A 17,669-nucleotide genomic window follows, 5' to 3' on the forward strand; every position below is an offset into this window, starting at 1 on the left:
CCGTCACCATGGCATCCTTACCTGAGGACTGGAAATGCACTGAAGAGAGGCCCCTCCTGAAGACGCAATCCGCTGACCCAGCACAGAACCGAAAAACTACTGGGCCATCTCCCTGCTCCCCTTTCCGGCAAAGGTTCTTGAAAAGGCCATCAACCAGCAACTCACAGAATACCTGGGACACTGCAACCTCCTGGACCACTTTTAATCTGGATTCTGAGACAACCATAGCACCGACACAGCCCTAATCACAGCCGCAAACAACATCAGGGCCCTCCTGGACTGCAGCAAAACTGCAGCCCTCATCCTCCTGGACCTGACAGCCGCCTTTGAAACTGTCTCCCACCACATCTTGATCATTAGACTACAAAAAAATGGATCCAGGGAGACGCCTTTAAATGGATCCTATATACCTCACCAGAAGAAACCAAAAAATCTGTCTTCCACCATTCACCTCGGATTTCAAGAAGATCATCTGCGGTGTCCCACAAGGATCGTCCCTCAGCCCCACCCTCTTCAACATGTCCATGACTCCCCCGGCTAACACTGACAGACTGCAGAGACTCAACATCATCTCCTATGTCAATGACATCCAGCTCATCTTCTAGCTGTCAGAAGACCCCTACACCACCAGGGCCTGAATATGTGACGTTACAACGCGATCATTTAGATCACTGTACATTACATTGCGGCTATTACAATGCGGCTAGAGGCGCTGGACTTAGGAAAAATATGAATTACTATTCCAACTCCAGTGTGTGTAAGAGTAGGGAAGGTGTTAGAGTATTAAATCTTACTATTCCTTATTATAAAGCACCATCCAACGCAAGTCGTTGTAACAACTTGCGTTGTAATGACCGCGATGTAAATGTATCGCGGTGTAACGACTGCGTTGTAAAGGTCGTTCGCCCTAGGGCCTACTTCCACAGATGGATGATGAACGTCGCTGACTGAATGAAAGACAACTGTCTCAAGCTCAACATGGAAAAGAAAGAGGTCCTCACCATGGAACAATACTTGGTGACCTGCTGAACTCGGCCGTTGGAACTGGCACTTTCTGGTTGGCTGAGGCATTGCCCTAGCCAGCCTGAACCACCCACTTCCATCAGGGGTAGGTGATTACAGTGACTGTATAACCTACGCTAACCCTTTGGTAGCTTGGTACAGAGCAGTCAGGTTAAACATAGAGGCAATGTGTAAAGTATTGGATCAGCAGTCTCGCACAATAAAAACACCGAACATCACAAAAGAGACTTCACACGTGGCGTATGTAAATAAAGTTTGTAATCAACACACACATTACCAAATCATGGAATTCTGGTATTTCTGGGCATAAATCACATTTGGAAATATCAATAGTTTACTAGGCCCAACTGTGTTTAAATGACATCAGTAGCATGCACACCCCAGCACCCTTACGCGGTGCGAAACGTCAGAACTAGGCCCACCCTGGCAATTATTACAATTCAATACCACAAAAGTGGGTGCACCCTGAATCACAACAATATCAAAATGTGTACACACAGATGAATACAACACTTTTAAACAGCACAGTGGGCCAAGGCCGCATGGGTAAAAACCAATGTCAAATATAGTATTCTTTTGCCAAGGAATCAACGTGTAAAGTAACACTACAGCGGACGGAGCAATTAAAACAGGCGGTCCTCATGCAGTCACTCACCCAGCAATGATACATGGTGCCACAGATATCAGGCAGGTCTGCATGGAGAGCACTTGCACACACACGCACACAGCACCATGATGCGGTGTAACTGTTATCCAGCAGGTTAGTTGATAATACACATGCAGACCCTGAGGCACAATGGGTTGGAGATAAAAAACACTCCCCCCGACACTAGGCCGATTGGGGCCAGGGTCACACTTAGTCAGGGTCCCAGGGCAAAGGGTGTCGGTAGGTAGCAGGGCTAATTAAGCAACAGTTGACAAATGGGGGGGTTTGGCCACCACTCTGGAAGTTCCCTCACAGTATGCGGAGTAGAAGCAGGCTGAGGGAGATAGTCGTTCAATCAAAGGGTTCCACAATTGGCCTTCTGGCACCAGCCCAGTTCTGCGAAGCACAGGGGGTTCACACAGTCTCTTGACCCACTTCCGATCGCTCTCAGATGTGTTCATCAGCCCAGTCAATTATTTTCACCACCCAGGCCCAATCCAGGCAATACTACCTGGCAACATCAAGTCGCTGGGGCCGATAGAGGAGAGGGCAGTTGATCCACTGCATTGAGGACACAAAAGGAACAATCGATGAATGAGAGGTGAAGCAGGGGGCCCTCTCAGAAGAAGGAGGCACCCCGTCAGACACACATCCATGAAAGTAGCACCCTGGCAATCCAGGCACAAGGGAACACAAATCCGCTCCTCCGCACCTCCCTGCAAATGAGGCACAATATCTGGTGTGCATTAATAAGGGTCGCACCAGACACTACCGGTCACTCACAACGAAGAGTTGCAATTCGGTACCCCCTGGAAATGAGGCACCATGTCTGGTGCGCGTTGATAAGGGTTGCACCAGACATTACCGGTCATACAAGTAAGAGTTGTAAATTCTGTACCTACCTGGAAATAAGGGCACAACACCTGGTGCGCATTGATCCGGGTCGCAGCAGACAATTCCGATCACACACACAGGCGTAAGTTTAGGAATGCCATGTGAGGTAGAATGAGGGACTACTATGGGTACGCCCTCCCTCCGAGGGACGCAACCTATAAATTGGACACCGCAAGCAATGAGCATGCAGTCAGCGTGTGGCACAAGAGAGGCAGCACGATCAATGAAGCGGGCCACGCCGGATCCCTCAACCAGTGAATTTGCTCACCGCCATCAAGTCGCATATGCACGCTGAGGCCCACGATCTGAGGGGGTCACATGCCTTATATGTAGGCAAGACTTCGGGGGCTCAGCATAAGGCAGTCCAGGTGCAATTCTTAGTTCCACACTCAGGCCGTGTTACCTGTTGGGATCCAGCAGACAATGTGGTCCCTTAAGAGGGCACATTTCTCCAGGTGTCACAAGAATGTGGGCCCCTCGCAGGAGGTCTTTGATGTCCCTGAGACCTCCACAAGAGAACATGGGGCAAGCCAACAAACCCTTGTAGAGCACACTTCAGGGTGCCGCACAGCAGCAGGTAGTCAGCCCAGGCCATCCCCTATTCAGGAACTGCGCATAGTCTCTTCCAATGGCAGTAATCCTCACGGTGCACAGCAGATTCCTCTGGCAGTGTGCAGCCCCCAGGTCCAGGATGTATGGTCCCATTTCTCCACAAGTGAATCTCGACCCTGCTGAAATATGGCACCAGTAGTTATACTGTAGAGTGACTTTGAGGTTGGGATGGTTCAGATAGTTTACCTTTGAACCACAGATGTATCCCCTTAATTCCAATCCTGTCTGCCATGAGGCCCTGGAATGCAGATCTTAATTTTTCATGGAACCATGATCTGGCTTTCCAGAGGCCAAGTGTCAAAATCTCTCCCTCCAATCTATCCAGCCAGACCCTCAAATGGCAGAGGTCTGTTGTTCCAGTTGCATGCCCAATGTTTATCACTGTCACTGGGGAATGCACAGATGGGTTCCCCCAGCCTCCATTGTGGACTGAAGTCAAGCTAAAAGTTTTAGAGCAGAGAAATGTTCACTTTCTAGAAGTGGCATTTCTAAGCTGTTAATGACAAATCCACCTTCACCATATGAGAGGGTTTGTCATTGTGATCCATTGATAGGAAACATGATAAGGCTGCTCTGCTGCAAGCCACTATTGCAGCTTGGAGTAATTTCAACCACTCCCCTCTGTTAACCTATGAGAAGAGCAAACCTCATAGGTAGTGAAAACACACCTTGGTATTCTTCACTACCTGGGCTGGGAACACACGTGTACCTGCCTTTCACCTACCACTTGCTTCACCCCTTAAGACTTATCCTAGGGGTTCTCTAGGGGTCGTGAAAGGTCCCCTCAGTATTGGCCAGTGGTTTAGAAAGGCCAACATGAGAATAAGTGCAACTGCCTCCAGACCTTTATCATGGAAAAGTGGAGCTGTGGGCACCCATTCTTACGAGGGTCCTGAACGCGGCAGTGGTGGCAGGTCTGCCGCGTTCTTGGTCCTCGGCAACAATAGTTCCAATATTCAAAAAAGGAAATAAGGATGACCCACAATGTTATCGCCCGATATCCTTGATTGATGTCACGGCGAAGGTGTTGGGTCATGTTGTCCTAAATCAGTTAACGGATTGGACAGACACCCATCAGTTACTAACGGACACTCAATATGGGTTTAGAGAAGGAAGGTCAACCACGGACCAGTGCCTGAACCTCTATCTGCTGGTCGCTAAGTATACTATAGCCAGTAAGGAGGTGGTTTATTTGGGGTTCATGGACTTCTCGGCGGCCTTTGATCATGTGAATAGGGAAAAGCTATGGGCCTTGATGATAGGGCTTGGGGCGGACCAGGACCTAGTCAATTTTCTTAAGGCACTACACTGGAACACAACTGCGTCTGTTCGCTTCAATCAAGACGGAAGTAAGACCCCATCATTCCCATGCACCAGCGGAGTGCGGCAGGGCTGTATCCTAGCCCCCTTTTTGTTTTCACTTTATATAAACAACTTAGATAGTGAATTGTGTAAACTGGGAGTGGACTCTCCTCAGGTAGGCACCCGCCCAGTCCCTGTCCTACTCTATGCGGACGACACAGGTGCTCCAAGCACGGACTCCGCGGGGATTACAGAGGCTGATTGATGGATTTGTAACTTTTATGCCCTCTCTTGATTTATCTGCAAACCTAGACAAATCGTATATCATGCTTGCGGGGGCCAGACCATACAAAAAATGTTCTTATAAGATAGGAACTTATACAATTGGTCGGGTCCATTCCTTTTCCTACCTAGGGGTATTATTTGACGGGCTTCTAAAGTTTAGATCTTTAGTGGACAAACACTGCTCAAAATTGGTGGCCTCATCTGGGGCCATAATGGGTTATGGGAGAAGGCTGGGAAGATGGTCCCCCGAGCAAGTGATGAATTTGTATAGATCAATATGCTGTGCCAAGACAGTCTATGGGGCTGAAGTCTGGGGCTTTGTGAATATACATCAGGTCCAGACAGAGGAAAATAAATTCTTTAGAAGGATACTGAAAGTCCCGCACAGTACATCAGCCTACATGGTACATGAAGAACTGGGAGAACCATATATTGAAGATCAAATCAAGGTCAGGCCGCTTTTGGCCTAGGTGAAGATTTGGTCTAACCCCGAGGCAGGCTTCAGCAGACAAATTATTATAGATTGTCTGAATCGAGACAAAGGGAGCTCCATCCCATGGCTAAATTATGTGAAGTGTACTTTGGAGGCTATTGGTTGTAAGAACCTCTTCACTGAGCCTGGAGCCCTTATTGCCCAGAATAAAACGCTAGTTAAGAAAAAGTTTGGGGAATGGACAACTGCAAGCAGGGCGGCCACTGAGGAGTGTAAATCTACAGTTGTGGTCTATAGATTACTGAAATGGGAGACAGGAATGGAGCCTTATCTTTCACTGATCCATAACGCACAGGACAGATTTTATATGACCCGCTTTAGGTTTAACCTCTTGCATCACCTATTATCTGATCCTCTTGGTTTTACCTTAACAGTGGAGCAGAAGGGTACCTGCGGCTGCGACAACAAGTCTCCGCAGGATACCCTTCATTTTGTTTTGTTATGCTCATTTTATACAGCACCTAGGTGTAAATTCCTGGTGGGAATTTGGAAAAGAGCCAAGTTTAGACATGCCAAGATCGCCTTATTGTTTTTGCAAAGGGCCAATGATGCATATACCTTGTCCTGTATTATGAGTTTTATTAAGACGGCGGTAAGGATAAGGAATTCGAGAGAGATGGGTTGATTGTAATGCCCTGTATATAGAGATCCTGGATAATGAAAATAAATGACATGATTTGAACTGTCTTTTTAATGTTTTTAATGGTTTTTAACTGTTTTATGTACTTTTATGGCATCTTTATAAGTGCCGAATAAAGAATTATTGATTGATTGATTGAAGTGCAACTGCGCACACCCACAGGCCTGCAATGGCAGACTTGATACATGGCTATTTAGGTGGATGGCACAATCTGTACTGCACCCCACTATTAGCCAGTGCAGTACCTGCTCTTAGTATGTGGCATACCATTTTACAGGGCAATCACAGGTACAACACCTAAACCAATCAAGTAAGCACAACTTCCTGCACCAGGTATGCTCAGACGTGGGTCCTGGGCTCACTGTGCCACTGGAATCAAGCTATCCTGGCTGAAGAGGGGTGAAACCCCGAAACCGGTCCTAGGATGCTTGGTTCCGGACCAGGGAGGACCTGGCTAGGCAGTTCGGGCTGGACTGTTCCCATGAGGCACAGGGTCAAGACTGTTTTGCATATGGCCAGGTCTAAACTGGGGTGGCATGGTGAGCAAAAGAATGATGGATTTAACCCAGATCTCTTGACTGGGGGTGAATGTTTTGATTTATTCTGCATTCCGTCCATCAATTGTGTGTCTTTAGCACAACTTCCTAGCACATGTATGAAGGGAGCATACACTTTCACACTTTATTACAGTGGGGGCCACGAAAAAAGAATCAGCAACTACCAGGAGGAAAAAAAGCTAAATGTTTTAGGCAAATCCCCTAAGAAAGGCCATGTCCAACATCAGCCCTTCTCCCAACCCCAACAGACAACACACAAAAACCTTGACATCATCTTGGACGGGAAGTTATCTATGCAGAAACAGGTAAGCGCAGTCTTGTTCGCTGGCTTCCTCTCCTTACGCATGCACTGTAACATTTTCAGGTGGCTCCCAATCAACACCAGAAGGGCTGTCACTCAAGCCCTTTACACCAGCAGGCTGGACTCCTGGAACACTCTCCATGTAGGAATCACTGCAAGCGTCCTGAAGAGGCTACAGACAACACAAACTTCAGGGGCAAGACACATCCTCGACCTCCCCAGGTGGAGCCACACTACCCCGGACCTCAAGAAACAAGACTGACTCCTGATCCAGAAGAAATGCCAGTTCAAGATGTTGACCAATTACCTTCCAATAACCGACCAAACACCTGCGATCTGCCTCCCTCTTCCTCGCAGACACCCCCAGATCTGCTGAGACAACAGCAGGGGACGCTCCTTCTCTCACCTGGCGACTAAAGCTGAGAATGGCCTTCCCTTGCACCTTAGGACTGCCTTTTCGCTCTGGGAATTCAGGAAAGGACTCAAGACCTGGCTGTTTGAATTAGCAGAGCACCACAAAGCAGCTAGCAACTCCAGTGCCTTGATACTCTCATGGGTGATTTTTCTGCACTTTATAAATCCTGAATGATTGATTGGTTGGGTTTGAGTACTTGCTATGTGTATAATGCGCTCAGAATTTGCTTTGAAATTGGATCAGGTAATGCTCATGTCTTGCTACAAAAAATATCGTACCCAAAATACTCACTACCGAAATATCACCTGGTTAAGTAAACATAAGTACTGATTCATTATTCTTAATTCCCCATGTATGTACATTGAAGAAATATATGTTATTTAGGTAACTATTAGTGAGGTTAATATAGCAAATTTTTACTTAATTTTGATGTCACCATTGTTCCTACAATATTATTGTATCACTTAAATTCTTCCATGATATTATGGTACTCAAGCCTTTCAGAAGGTACTAAAACCACTATCACAATGAAATATTTGAACTTTTTCTAGCAAAAATGGTTTACTTTTGACTTATTCGCGGAAAATAGATCTCAGTGCCAACAACTGAGGAGGCTGGCAGTAACCCCACATGATCAAAGGCTAGGTTAACTGGTGGCTATTTTAAGGAATTTGCATTGTCACACATTCATCAAGGTGCTCGCCCTCATTGCCATCTACTCCGGTATCCTCGGGAACAGGACGAGCACCTTGACAAATGTGTGACAATAGGGGCTCACCCCTCCCGGGACGAGAGCAATATTGAATTTTCGTAAATTACGTATATACACAGTAGTGGACCCAAATTACGGCGAGTCCACGATGCATATATAGCACACCTTAGCGAGTGTGCTTGAAAATGCGTATACACGTGGTTTAAACTTCTTACCACTCACTTTTTTCACCTTTTCACTTTCACTTTTTAACTTTTGTGAGAGAGGTCCTGTCGAAAGCCCTATTAAATCCTGCAAAGAGCTGAAACATGTAGACCAGAGATAACTCAGACACAATCACTAGTCTTAATACGTTAGCCACTCATTGATTTTAAACATACCCTGGGCCACTGGGAATAAAGTTATTATCAGTTAGAGTCCCAGAGGTATTTTTATATCACACTACTTCATCAAATTCGCACTGTAACCAGGTGTCGCAGCACAGCTGAGTAGCATTCGGCTACTCAGCTGGGAATCCGATGATGAAGCATGACACCAACTAGGTTGGTGTGTGAGGGTTCTTTTAATTAACCCTTGTGGTGCCAGGCACTGCAGTGTTGGACAACCTATCAGACTGGTCCGTCCAGGTTGTTTTTCGATACTTACCAAGGGACAATGACAGCCTGTTAACGGTCCTAGCTCTCGCATTTGTTTTTCCTCCTGCTTTTAAATAAAGCAATCTTTTTTTGTAAAGCAACCTGTTTTACTTAAAGGAAAACAACTTGCATTAAAAAAATTAATAGCTCACTTTTCATTTTTTAAGAGCAGGCAGTGGTCCGTGGGACCAATGCCTGCTGTTAAAACCAGTTTTTGTATACATTCACAAAGGGAAAAGGGTCCCTTGCGAATGGGTTACCACCAACTAGAAGTTGGAGGTAAATGCGAGTGTTTTGCGACAGCATTCAAGGTCATAAAACATTTATACATACCACAGCGATTTGGTATTTGGAAGGGATGCCCTAAACATGCCCCTTCTACGTACCAAATTGCAAACCCATTTTGTGATTCGGTAACAGGTTACCGAATCGCAAACAAGGTTTTGTGCATGTGAAAAGAATTTTTTGCGTTCACAAACAGGCCGATTCTGAGAATGTACCCATTTGCGAATGCAAAAATGCTTGATACATGCGGCTCCTTATTTCCAAAGATTGCTTCTGTTTGGATGGACCTTTCGTCATTTGATTCATCAAGTGTGTGTACAGAGAAATTGAATTAACTACTGAGAGTGTTTGGTATGATGTTAGTACAATCCTTAATAGGTGTAGAAATTATGTGTACCAGGTTCAAATGATTTCTCATAACTTTTATGTGAGACTGACACAGTGGCGGCGGCCACACATAAAAAGTAGTGGGCAGGGGGAGCAGGAGCACGGGGGGGGAGAATTAAAAAAATTAATAAAACACCTTCAGTTGACATCCGCATCCCTATTTGCGCCTGGTGCTTCTTCTTCGTGTCCCAGCAGGCACTGGGGCTGCATCAGACTTCCTGGCCAGTCCCCACACTGCAGAGCAGTGTGAGGATTGGTCTAAGCAGGTTAGAATGATGCCCTGCTCAGACCAGGGAGTCTGTGGGGTTTCTCCAGCCCGGCTGCTCAATGCAGCCGGGCTGGAAAAACCTAAGTGCGCATGTGTGTTTTGGTCGGCCTGAGAAGGCGGCCCAAACACACAAGAGCACTTAGAGAGTACACTTAGCTCTCCTCCTACTACACCCTCCCATGCTCTTGCCCTGCCCCGCCCCTCCCTGTACACTGAGCCAGCTGCTTAAAAATAAAACAATATTAAAATATCGTTTTTTTTAGCTGCTGGCTCTGCCAGTGGGGTGACGCTCCTCTGCCATTGCGGAGGAGCCGCCCCTGGATTGACATGCAATTTTGGCCTGGCGGCTGTCTTCACTGTTCTGGGCCAACTGCGAAACTAGTTATTGTTAACTGACTCTATTTTACCTCCTCTGTTCAAAAAGGTTGAGCCAGCACACCTAGGAAACTATAGACTGGTTGCCCATTTGGAGAGGTATACTAAGGGCTACAACAAAATCCTGGTGGGTGAACTAGAGATCTGAGAAACTGATGAAGTACCGTTACCATTTTATCAGACTAGTTTTAGGTCATTCTGTATCATAACCAACATCGTTATTACCATATCAGTCGTGATCTACAGCGCTATCCGCACCATTAAAGGAAAACGTTTGCCTGCTTTACTTTTTAAATGGCAACAATGACGGCTTGGTAAACCCCATGGCAGAAGCTTGTATCTTGGGGTATCTTAACATGACTTTTGTTAGCAATTCAGTCGCTGTATCAAGGAACTTGGACCAGGGTAAAAATAGGGAGTAAACAATTATAAAGGTAGCGGTGGTACAATTGTTGTCGCTCATCCACAACAAGTAATATAGAGTAAGTAGTAATGTAATATCACTGTTTATGAATGATATCACACTTCGCTCCCTGTGGTGTCAGCTAAGACGGCTGAAAAATAAACCATCAATCTTAGTTAATGGAAGCATGTCACTTTCTTTGTAAATGATGTTCATGGAAAAGTCATTTTATTCTTTTTCCAGCAGCCAACAAACAGTATATTGTAACATAAAAATCGCTGTTGATCGCATTCTTATAGTTACATCTGTACAGCCAACACATGTTTTGCCCATGCTTGGGAAAGTTTCAAGGTTATAAGAATTTAAAAATAGATTATTATAAAATGATAACCAGGGTGTGCAGGTCTGTCCATAATCTGGTGAAAAAGGTGTATCATAATCACAAGTGAATTATAACATGATTGAAAGAGTCTATTAGTATATGAGAAAACTTTGAAAGTGCATTCAAAATAAATAACAAGCACCAAATGGTGAGAAGACTGGACCTGTCAATGCATCCAATTTAACAAGTTCGTAGTAATATTTCTTTAGTAAAGGGTGATACTTCTCTGTGTGCGTGATCAAATATAAACCCCAAACAAATATTAACAAATATGAATTTGAAGGTTCTAACCAGTGAGAGAAGGAAATAAGTTTTTTTTGTTAAATCCTATTGTGTAATGGCCAATTGCAGGTTATGGGTAGCCAATGCAGGAACTTTAAAAGCCCTGCTTTAGAACATCCTTATGCAACAGGCTGGGGCAGCATCTTCCCTCTAAGCAGAATTTGCATCAGTGGTATGGGGCTCTTGATCAACAGAGAGCTAAGGAAAGTGGAATGTCTTACGCTGCATGTGATGCATTAGAGGCAACACAAATGAAGGTTAGACAACTTGAGTAAGACTATACATGGGGATCAATGAAGAAACAGTAAGTTATCGTATTGCCAGTCATGCTCACCATAGTACTATTAGTATATTCTGGGTGACTATGTACAGTATAATTAAGTTAAGATTTATACTTTGACAATAAGGTCACATAAGGATACGTGGAAATCAATCTAGGCTGATGCAGGAACTTTAAAAGCCCTGCTTAAGAACATCCTTATGCAACAGGCTGGGGGAGCATCTTACCTCTAAGCAGAATTTGCATCAGTGCCATGGGGCTCTTGATCTACAGAGAGCTTAGGAAAGTGGAATGTCTTACACTGCGCGTGATGCATTAGAGGCAACACAAATGAAGGTTAGACCACTTGAGTAAGACTATACATGGTGATCAATGAAGAAACAGTAAGTTATCGTATTGCCAGTCATGCTCACCACAGTACTATTAGTATATTCTGGGTGACTATGTACAGTATAATTAAGATTTATACTTTGACAATGAGGTCACATAAGGATACGTGGAAATCAGTCTAGGACTTGTGAGATACTAGTAGACTATGTTATGCTGTATGTGAGTGTATGTTACATATTGCTTATGAGTACCCCTCGGTATTTAGGGAAAGATAGCATATCCTTGTATTTATTGTACCTTTTTATCAAATGCAACTCAACTGGGAGTTTGTCGGCTCTGTACATCAGAACAACATAGGGGTGATTGGCAACATCTTACAAAGAACTGGCACGTACGTAGAGTATATGTGAAGGGTTGTGTAGTATTGAATACGAAATGGAACAGTATATTCTGCAGACAGAACGAAGGAATAGACATCAGAGGGTGAAATGTGTTAGATGATGGCTGTGACAGATAATGGTGACTGGTTAAAGAGAAAGACTGAGGGGGCGAGGCATGAGGTTAGAACATATTAGAGGCTCATCGAGAGAGATGAGTAGGGAAAGAGCAGGGAAGAGGGAGGAGGTTAAGATAGAGAAAAACAAACAAACAAACCCTCTGCCTGAAAAACTTTTTTTATTAAAGTGCTCAAAGTCACAAATGTACTAAACCAGTCCTAACGTACTGGCCTTCCCAATTATAATGGAGAGTACATTGTATGATGCAAAATATCACATTTATGTTGTTTTATCAAAATTGTAACAAAGCATAATAGAAATAAATATCGGAAACAATTAAGCGCATCTTGAATCGCGCACACACACTCTATCAAACCAAACCAACAAGTCACATATCCACAAGACTCATACATCTCAACAGACATCACAATTAATTAAATATCAATATAAATTCTTGGGCCGTATCACAAATATTCCCACAATTAGGAAGAAGACACATAAAATGTAACTAATACAAGGCAAGTATAACCCATTATAGTGTATTATTCATTGTATGTTTACATTATATCTGTTGCTCCTTAGGCTTGGGTTTCGCACCTGACCAACTTGCCCTGAAGAAGGTGTGACCCACTCTTGGGTTAGTCACCGAAACGCGCGTCGGCGCTGGAAATATATGTGGTCTTTATTTTTTCTACCTCGTCTCCTGAGAAGATACTGGACTATGAACTGCATTACTGTCTGAGGAAGTGATTCCCTGATATATATGGCTATATAAGCAACTTGCCTTGTATTATTTAAATTTTATGTCTTCTTCCTAATTGTGGGAATATTTTTGATACCGCCCAAGAATGTATATTGATATTTAATTAATTGTGATGTCTGTTGGGATGAATGAGTCTGTGTGGATATGTGACTTGTTGGTTTGGTTTGAAAGAGTGTGTGTGTGCGATTCAAGATCGCTTAATTGTTTCCGATATTTAGTTCTATTATGCTTTGTTACAATTTTGATAAAACAACATAAATAAATGTGATATTTTGCATCATACAATATACTCTGCATTATAATTGGGAAGGCCAGTACGTTAGGACTGGTTTAGTACATTTGTGACTTTGAGCATTTTAAAAAAATAAGTTTTTCAGGCAGAGGGTTTGTTTGTTTGATTTTCTCTTGGTCTTTCCCCTGCCCTCTCTGCCTGCTATTAGAATCAGGGGCCCCCTTCCGTATCAGTGGAGGTTAAGCTAGAGAACAAAAGAGCAGGGAAGGGGAGCAGCGAGGTGGAGCCTCGGTAATGAGGGCGAAATCTGGATTTGGGGATGAGGTATTTGGAGAAGAAATTAAGAGAGCAGAGGAAACTATATGGAGGGCAATGGGCAAAGACATATATGTTGAAGTAGATGCGGAGTCTTGTGGAAGTATGGGGAAAGGTAGAGGTGGTAGGGCAGAAAAAAGAAGTTGGGCGATTAGGTTTACTAGTCAGGTGAGTTTCAAAGACGTGATTATTTAGTTTGTCAGAATTAGAGGATGACTATTGGGCATCTAAGATGTAGTAGAGTCCAGAGAAAGATGAAGTCGAGGCTTTGAAGGATCTGAAGTTCTTTATTTCCAGTCTAAGCTTCTTGCTGCTTTTAAGATTCTTTTGCATCACCACAGATTTTGAGAGACGCTGAGAGGTATTCGGAGTATTAGTTGTGTATGATTTTTAAAAGTAATGCAAGAAAGCTTGAGTTTTATTCTGGCCATGAGAGGTAGTCAGAGGCAGTTCTTAGAGACACAGATAATATGATTATTTGTTCTAGGTCCGGATATCATACTGGTCACAGAATAAAGGATGGCTTTCATGGGCACTAGAGAAGAGCTGCGGATGCAAGAGACAGGACTTCTCATTATCTAGACTAAAATAGGTTATGACAAATATTTCTTAAGTTATTAGAGCCTGCAGAGAAGGAGTGGCCTTTTATTTTAACATCTATTCTTTGCAAGATCTTGGACCATTTGCCAATTTTCTGTAAGCTGCACGTGCACATTTTGCTGAATCCTCAATGCTCTAGAATATATTATGATTGTTTTTAATACTTGACGTCATATTTAAAAAGGTGCTGGAATAGGCTACTACATTTTTTACAATCTATTTTGTTTTTTATTTCTGAAATAAATACTCTCAGTAATGTGAGACTTTTCTCAATCGTATAATAAAAAATATTTAGCTTCTTATTTTGTCAACTTTGGAAGTATAGCCAGCAGTATCACTTCTGTTAGGACTCAGAGTTGCAACCCGCAGAACACACACAGATCTCAGCAGTGAGTGCTCTGAGATAGAGACCTGCTATTCCTTCCAGAAATCAACCTTTCTGCCAGTGAACTTCCACATCTACGAGAGGATGAGCCACACAGCAGCCCCATTAGATATCTTGTGCCTCAAACACAAATTGTGGGAGTGCTGTTAATTAATCATGTAATTTCACATTTACTCTTCCCCATTATTTCTTTCCGAAGAGGGTAATATGTCACTTTTAACAATGGAATATAAGAAGTACATAAGCCAGTATCACATGTGGTATAATAAAATAATCAACCGCCATAGCTCTTCAAAGGTCCCATAAAACCAGAAGCTTACCACAGGAGGGAGTGTAGAATATGAGATCTGTTGGTGTACCTCACGTGCTCCAGATGTTTTCATATGCCGTCTCAGCTGCTTAATCTCCAACTCTTGCTTCAGAATTTCGATTTCATTGTTCAGGGTCTTCATTTTCTGTCTTGTGTTGGTTCTAAGAAAAGTTGGCATATCGGCAGACCTCTCTTTTTCTGCAGACAGAAGGAAACTCACTAGTGTCAAGAAGGAATTTAAAAAAGTGAATTCAGCGAAGCAGCCACTCTCAATACCTTACTGGCATATGTTCATTTGTTGGCTTTCACTGTAGAGAGACGATATTGTAACACAAAAAGACTTCTCTACTTCAGTTATATTGTCCGTAAAGAGGATTTCAGAACCCAAGGTGTTAACAGCTGTTGGTGGGGGTGATCATTGTAGATTAAAAATATCATTGAAGTCCCTGCGCTTCAAGATACCACCAGAAACCTGTAACCTCTAGATTCCATACCTCCAGGTTAACACAAAAGCACATAAGTTCCTTGAGAATCTGGGAAATACCAAAGAGGCATATAGGGACCGTGGATCCACAGGAACTATAGTATACATACCTCAAGAATGGAACCACTGCTAGAACCAACCTTGGGGATGGCTACGGAGACTCCCGCCTCTGCTTACCCTCAGGTGATCGTTGCTCCTCCCCGGCAATGGAGAACGCCAGAGAGCGCTGATTGTTGCGGCGCTGAAACGCCGAAACACTGACCAAGGAAAGCGGAACAGGTGCAGAAATTGGCGGTTGCATCGGGCCCCAAAAATGTTACTGACTTGGTCGCAGTCTCTGTAGAGCTCCGTAGAGCTCCCACTGGCGCTTTAAAGTCTGGGCAGCAAGAGCGCGTGTGAACGGCTCTGAAGTGCTCCTGTCCATGGCAGGACGGCAAGGATGTGTCAACAGCGTGAGAGAAAATGCTAAGAACAGAGGAATCAGTAAAGGGGATCCCGGTCGATGTCCATGGAAGCTGGTAGGAGCTTAATTGAAGCAGCGAGAGGAGGCGAGGCGGCAATGTGGCGCTTGATGTTGGGAGATTGAGCACTGGGCTAAATCATAGCTAAACCACAGAACTGGCAAAGTAATTTTGGCATTTGGCAGTGGGATCAGCTGGAAGTTGGGATTTTGGAAATAAGTGTTGGTAGATGTACAAATACGCTGCAACTAACTTTAAAGCTCTTAGTAGTGGAAAGTTTGGGCCAGCTTGTTTACATTTTACATTTTGGTTATTGTGGGGAGCTAAGACTTTGGATGTCTGGTACGCTGTCCTAAGATTTAAAGAACTTAATGAACGATGGGGAGACATTCTAAACAAGTGAACGCAATAGCCAAAGTTGAAGCTGCAACCGGACTGAAAGCAAAAAAGCGCTTGATGCAAGCTAAAGGGACATCGGCTTCAACTAAAGTGGTGTGTTCAGTAAGCCAGTCAGGTATGAACTCAAGTTTTGAGAGCTCTGCGGAAGATCTGGCAGAGCCACAGCGCGAGCTACTGCAAGTGGGAGAGGACCCCTCAGGTTCGATCCTAATGGAGAGTCATACCGTTGGGGAAAAGGTACAGATCAACGAGGCGAATGAGGCTGTACCAGGGATGAAAAAAGTGGAGTTGAAGAACTCTAAAAAATTTCCTCTATTTACGAAAAAAAGCATGCCTAAATACGGACTCGGCAGCAGCATCAGAAGATGCGGCAATTAACTCCTTGCAGATGCTACATATATCTCCACCGTCCCGGGTCCTGCTCTGGCACCCTCGACACCTTCGACACCCTCGGCTACAACATGGACTTTGCTAGAGGAAGGATGACCTATGCACGGCCAAGCAAGTCCTTCGGCTTCATCAGTTCAGCCTTCGCCCCCTGCTCAATCTTCCTTTGTCGAAAACGTCCTAAAGCAACACCTGGAGAGCTGGCCTCAATCTCAATCTCAGGAACCATCTCGAGCCCCCATGAAGAGCGGCCTGGAACTGCCAGGTCCAACAGCCAGTCAGAAGAGTAAAGTTCAACAAATGGAGTCCGAAATTCCAACTGGTGAAACCAATATACAACTTGAAATTAAAATGTACTTAATCTCATACTGGACGAGATCAGAGACATGAGAAAATCTCGAACGAGATAGCCACTCTTCATCTTCGGCTTGGAAAAATCGAAGAGGCAGTGGCGGGTATCCCTGCAAGATTTCAAGAAGCCGAATGAAGGATTGCTCAGTTGGAGGATCAGATGAGCTCAATACTTCAGAAAGTTAACTCGGTGACAGAAGACAAAATTGTCCTTGAGAATAAACTCGAAGAATTGGAGAACCACTCACGGCGATCTAATCTTCGGATTGTCGGAGTTCCTGAGGGGTGCGAGGGAGCTAATACTCTCTTATGGGTTGAATCCTTCATTAAGCAAAAAGTGCTCCCAGATTTCAATGGAGACTTAACGTTAAGTAGGGCACATCGGGTTCCTGCTCATCCCATTCCTAACGCTAAATTCCCTCGTACAATTTTGACTAACTTTGCTGAATATCGCGTAAAAGAGAAGATTCTGGCTGAAGCGATCCACCAGAGACAGGTTTCCATTAGCGAAGAGACTAAATGTCGGATCTTCGCAGATATGTCTGTGGCGGCGGCTCGTAGGTGTAAAGAGTTTGTGACACTCTTGTATCTATTCATAGCTCAGGGGGTCAAGGCATCTATTGCAGAGCAATCTAAGCTCAGGGTGTTGGTTAGAGGAAAATTTCATATGTTTTCGCACATAGAGGAAGCCCAAGATCTATTGAAAGAGATCTCTATTGTAAAATAAAGTTGTGGTACTCTTAAATTTCTGAATTTGGGATTCTTGATTGAAAAGTTTCCATTGCTGGGTGTGGTGGTGGGTAGATCACCTAAGGTGCAGGTCCATGGCACCCAATAGTGTAGAAGGGGGAGCGAGATGTGGAGGGCGGGGTTTGTGGTGGTGACCACATCTCAGGGGGGGGCTCACGGGGTCAGGGGGGGTGGGTGTGGGACTATCATAGCAAAAAGAGCAAAATGAGCAGATGCAGACAGGAATTG

At 44.3% G+C, this 17,669-nt stretch overlaps 1 protein-coding gene across 3 annotated transcripts in view; it reads right to left on the bottom strand.

Annotated features, from left to right (window-relative positions):
• LOC146866522 (coiled-coil domain-containing protein 17-like) overlaps positions 1-17,669 on the bottom strand; it is a 621,178-nt gene that overhangs the window by 79,019 nt on the left and 524,490 nt on the right. For 2 of the 3 annotated variants that reach the window (XM_085636614.1, XM_085636617.1), the window contains one exon: positions 14,620-14,807. In XM_085636614.1, coding sequence (XP_085492740.1) covers positions 14,620-14,807 — 188 coding nt within the window. The remainder of the gene's footprint in view (positions 1-14,619; positions 14,808-17,669) is intronic. The other variant, XM_085636616.1, reaches the window with a different exon arrangement.

Source organism: Triturus cristatus, chromosome 2_1, assembly GCF_964204655.1.
Source record: "Triturus cristatus chromosome 2_1, aTriCri1.1, whole genome shotgun sequence".
NCBI classification, from domain to species: Eukaryota; Metazoa; Chordata; class Amphibia; order Caudata; family Salamandridae; genus Triturus; species Triturus cristatus.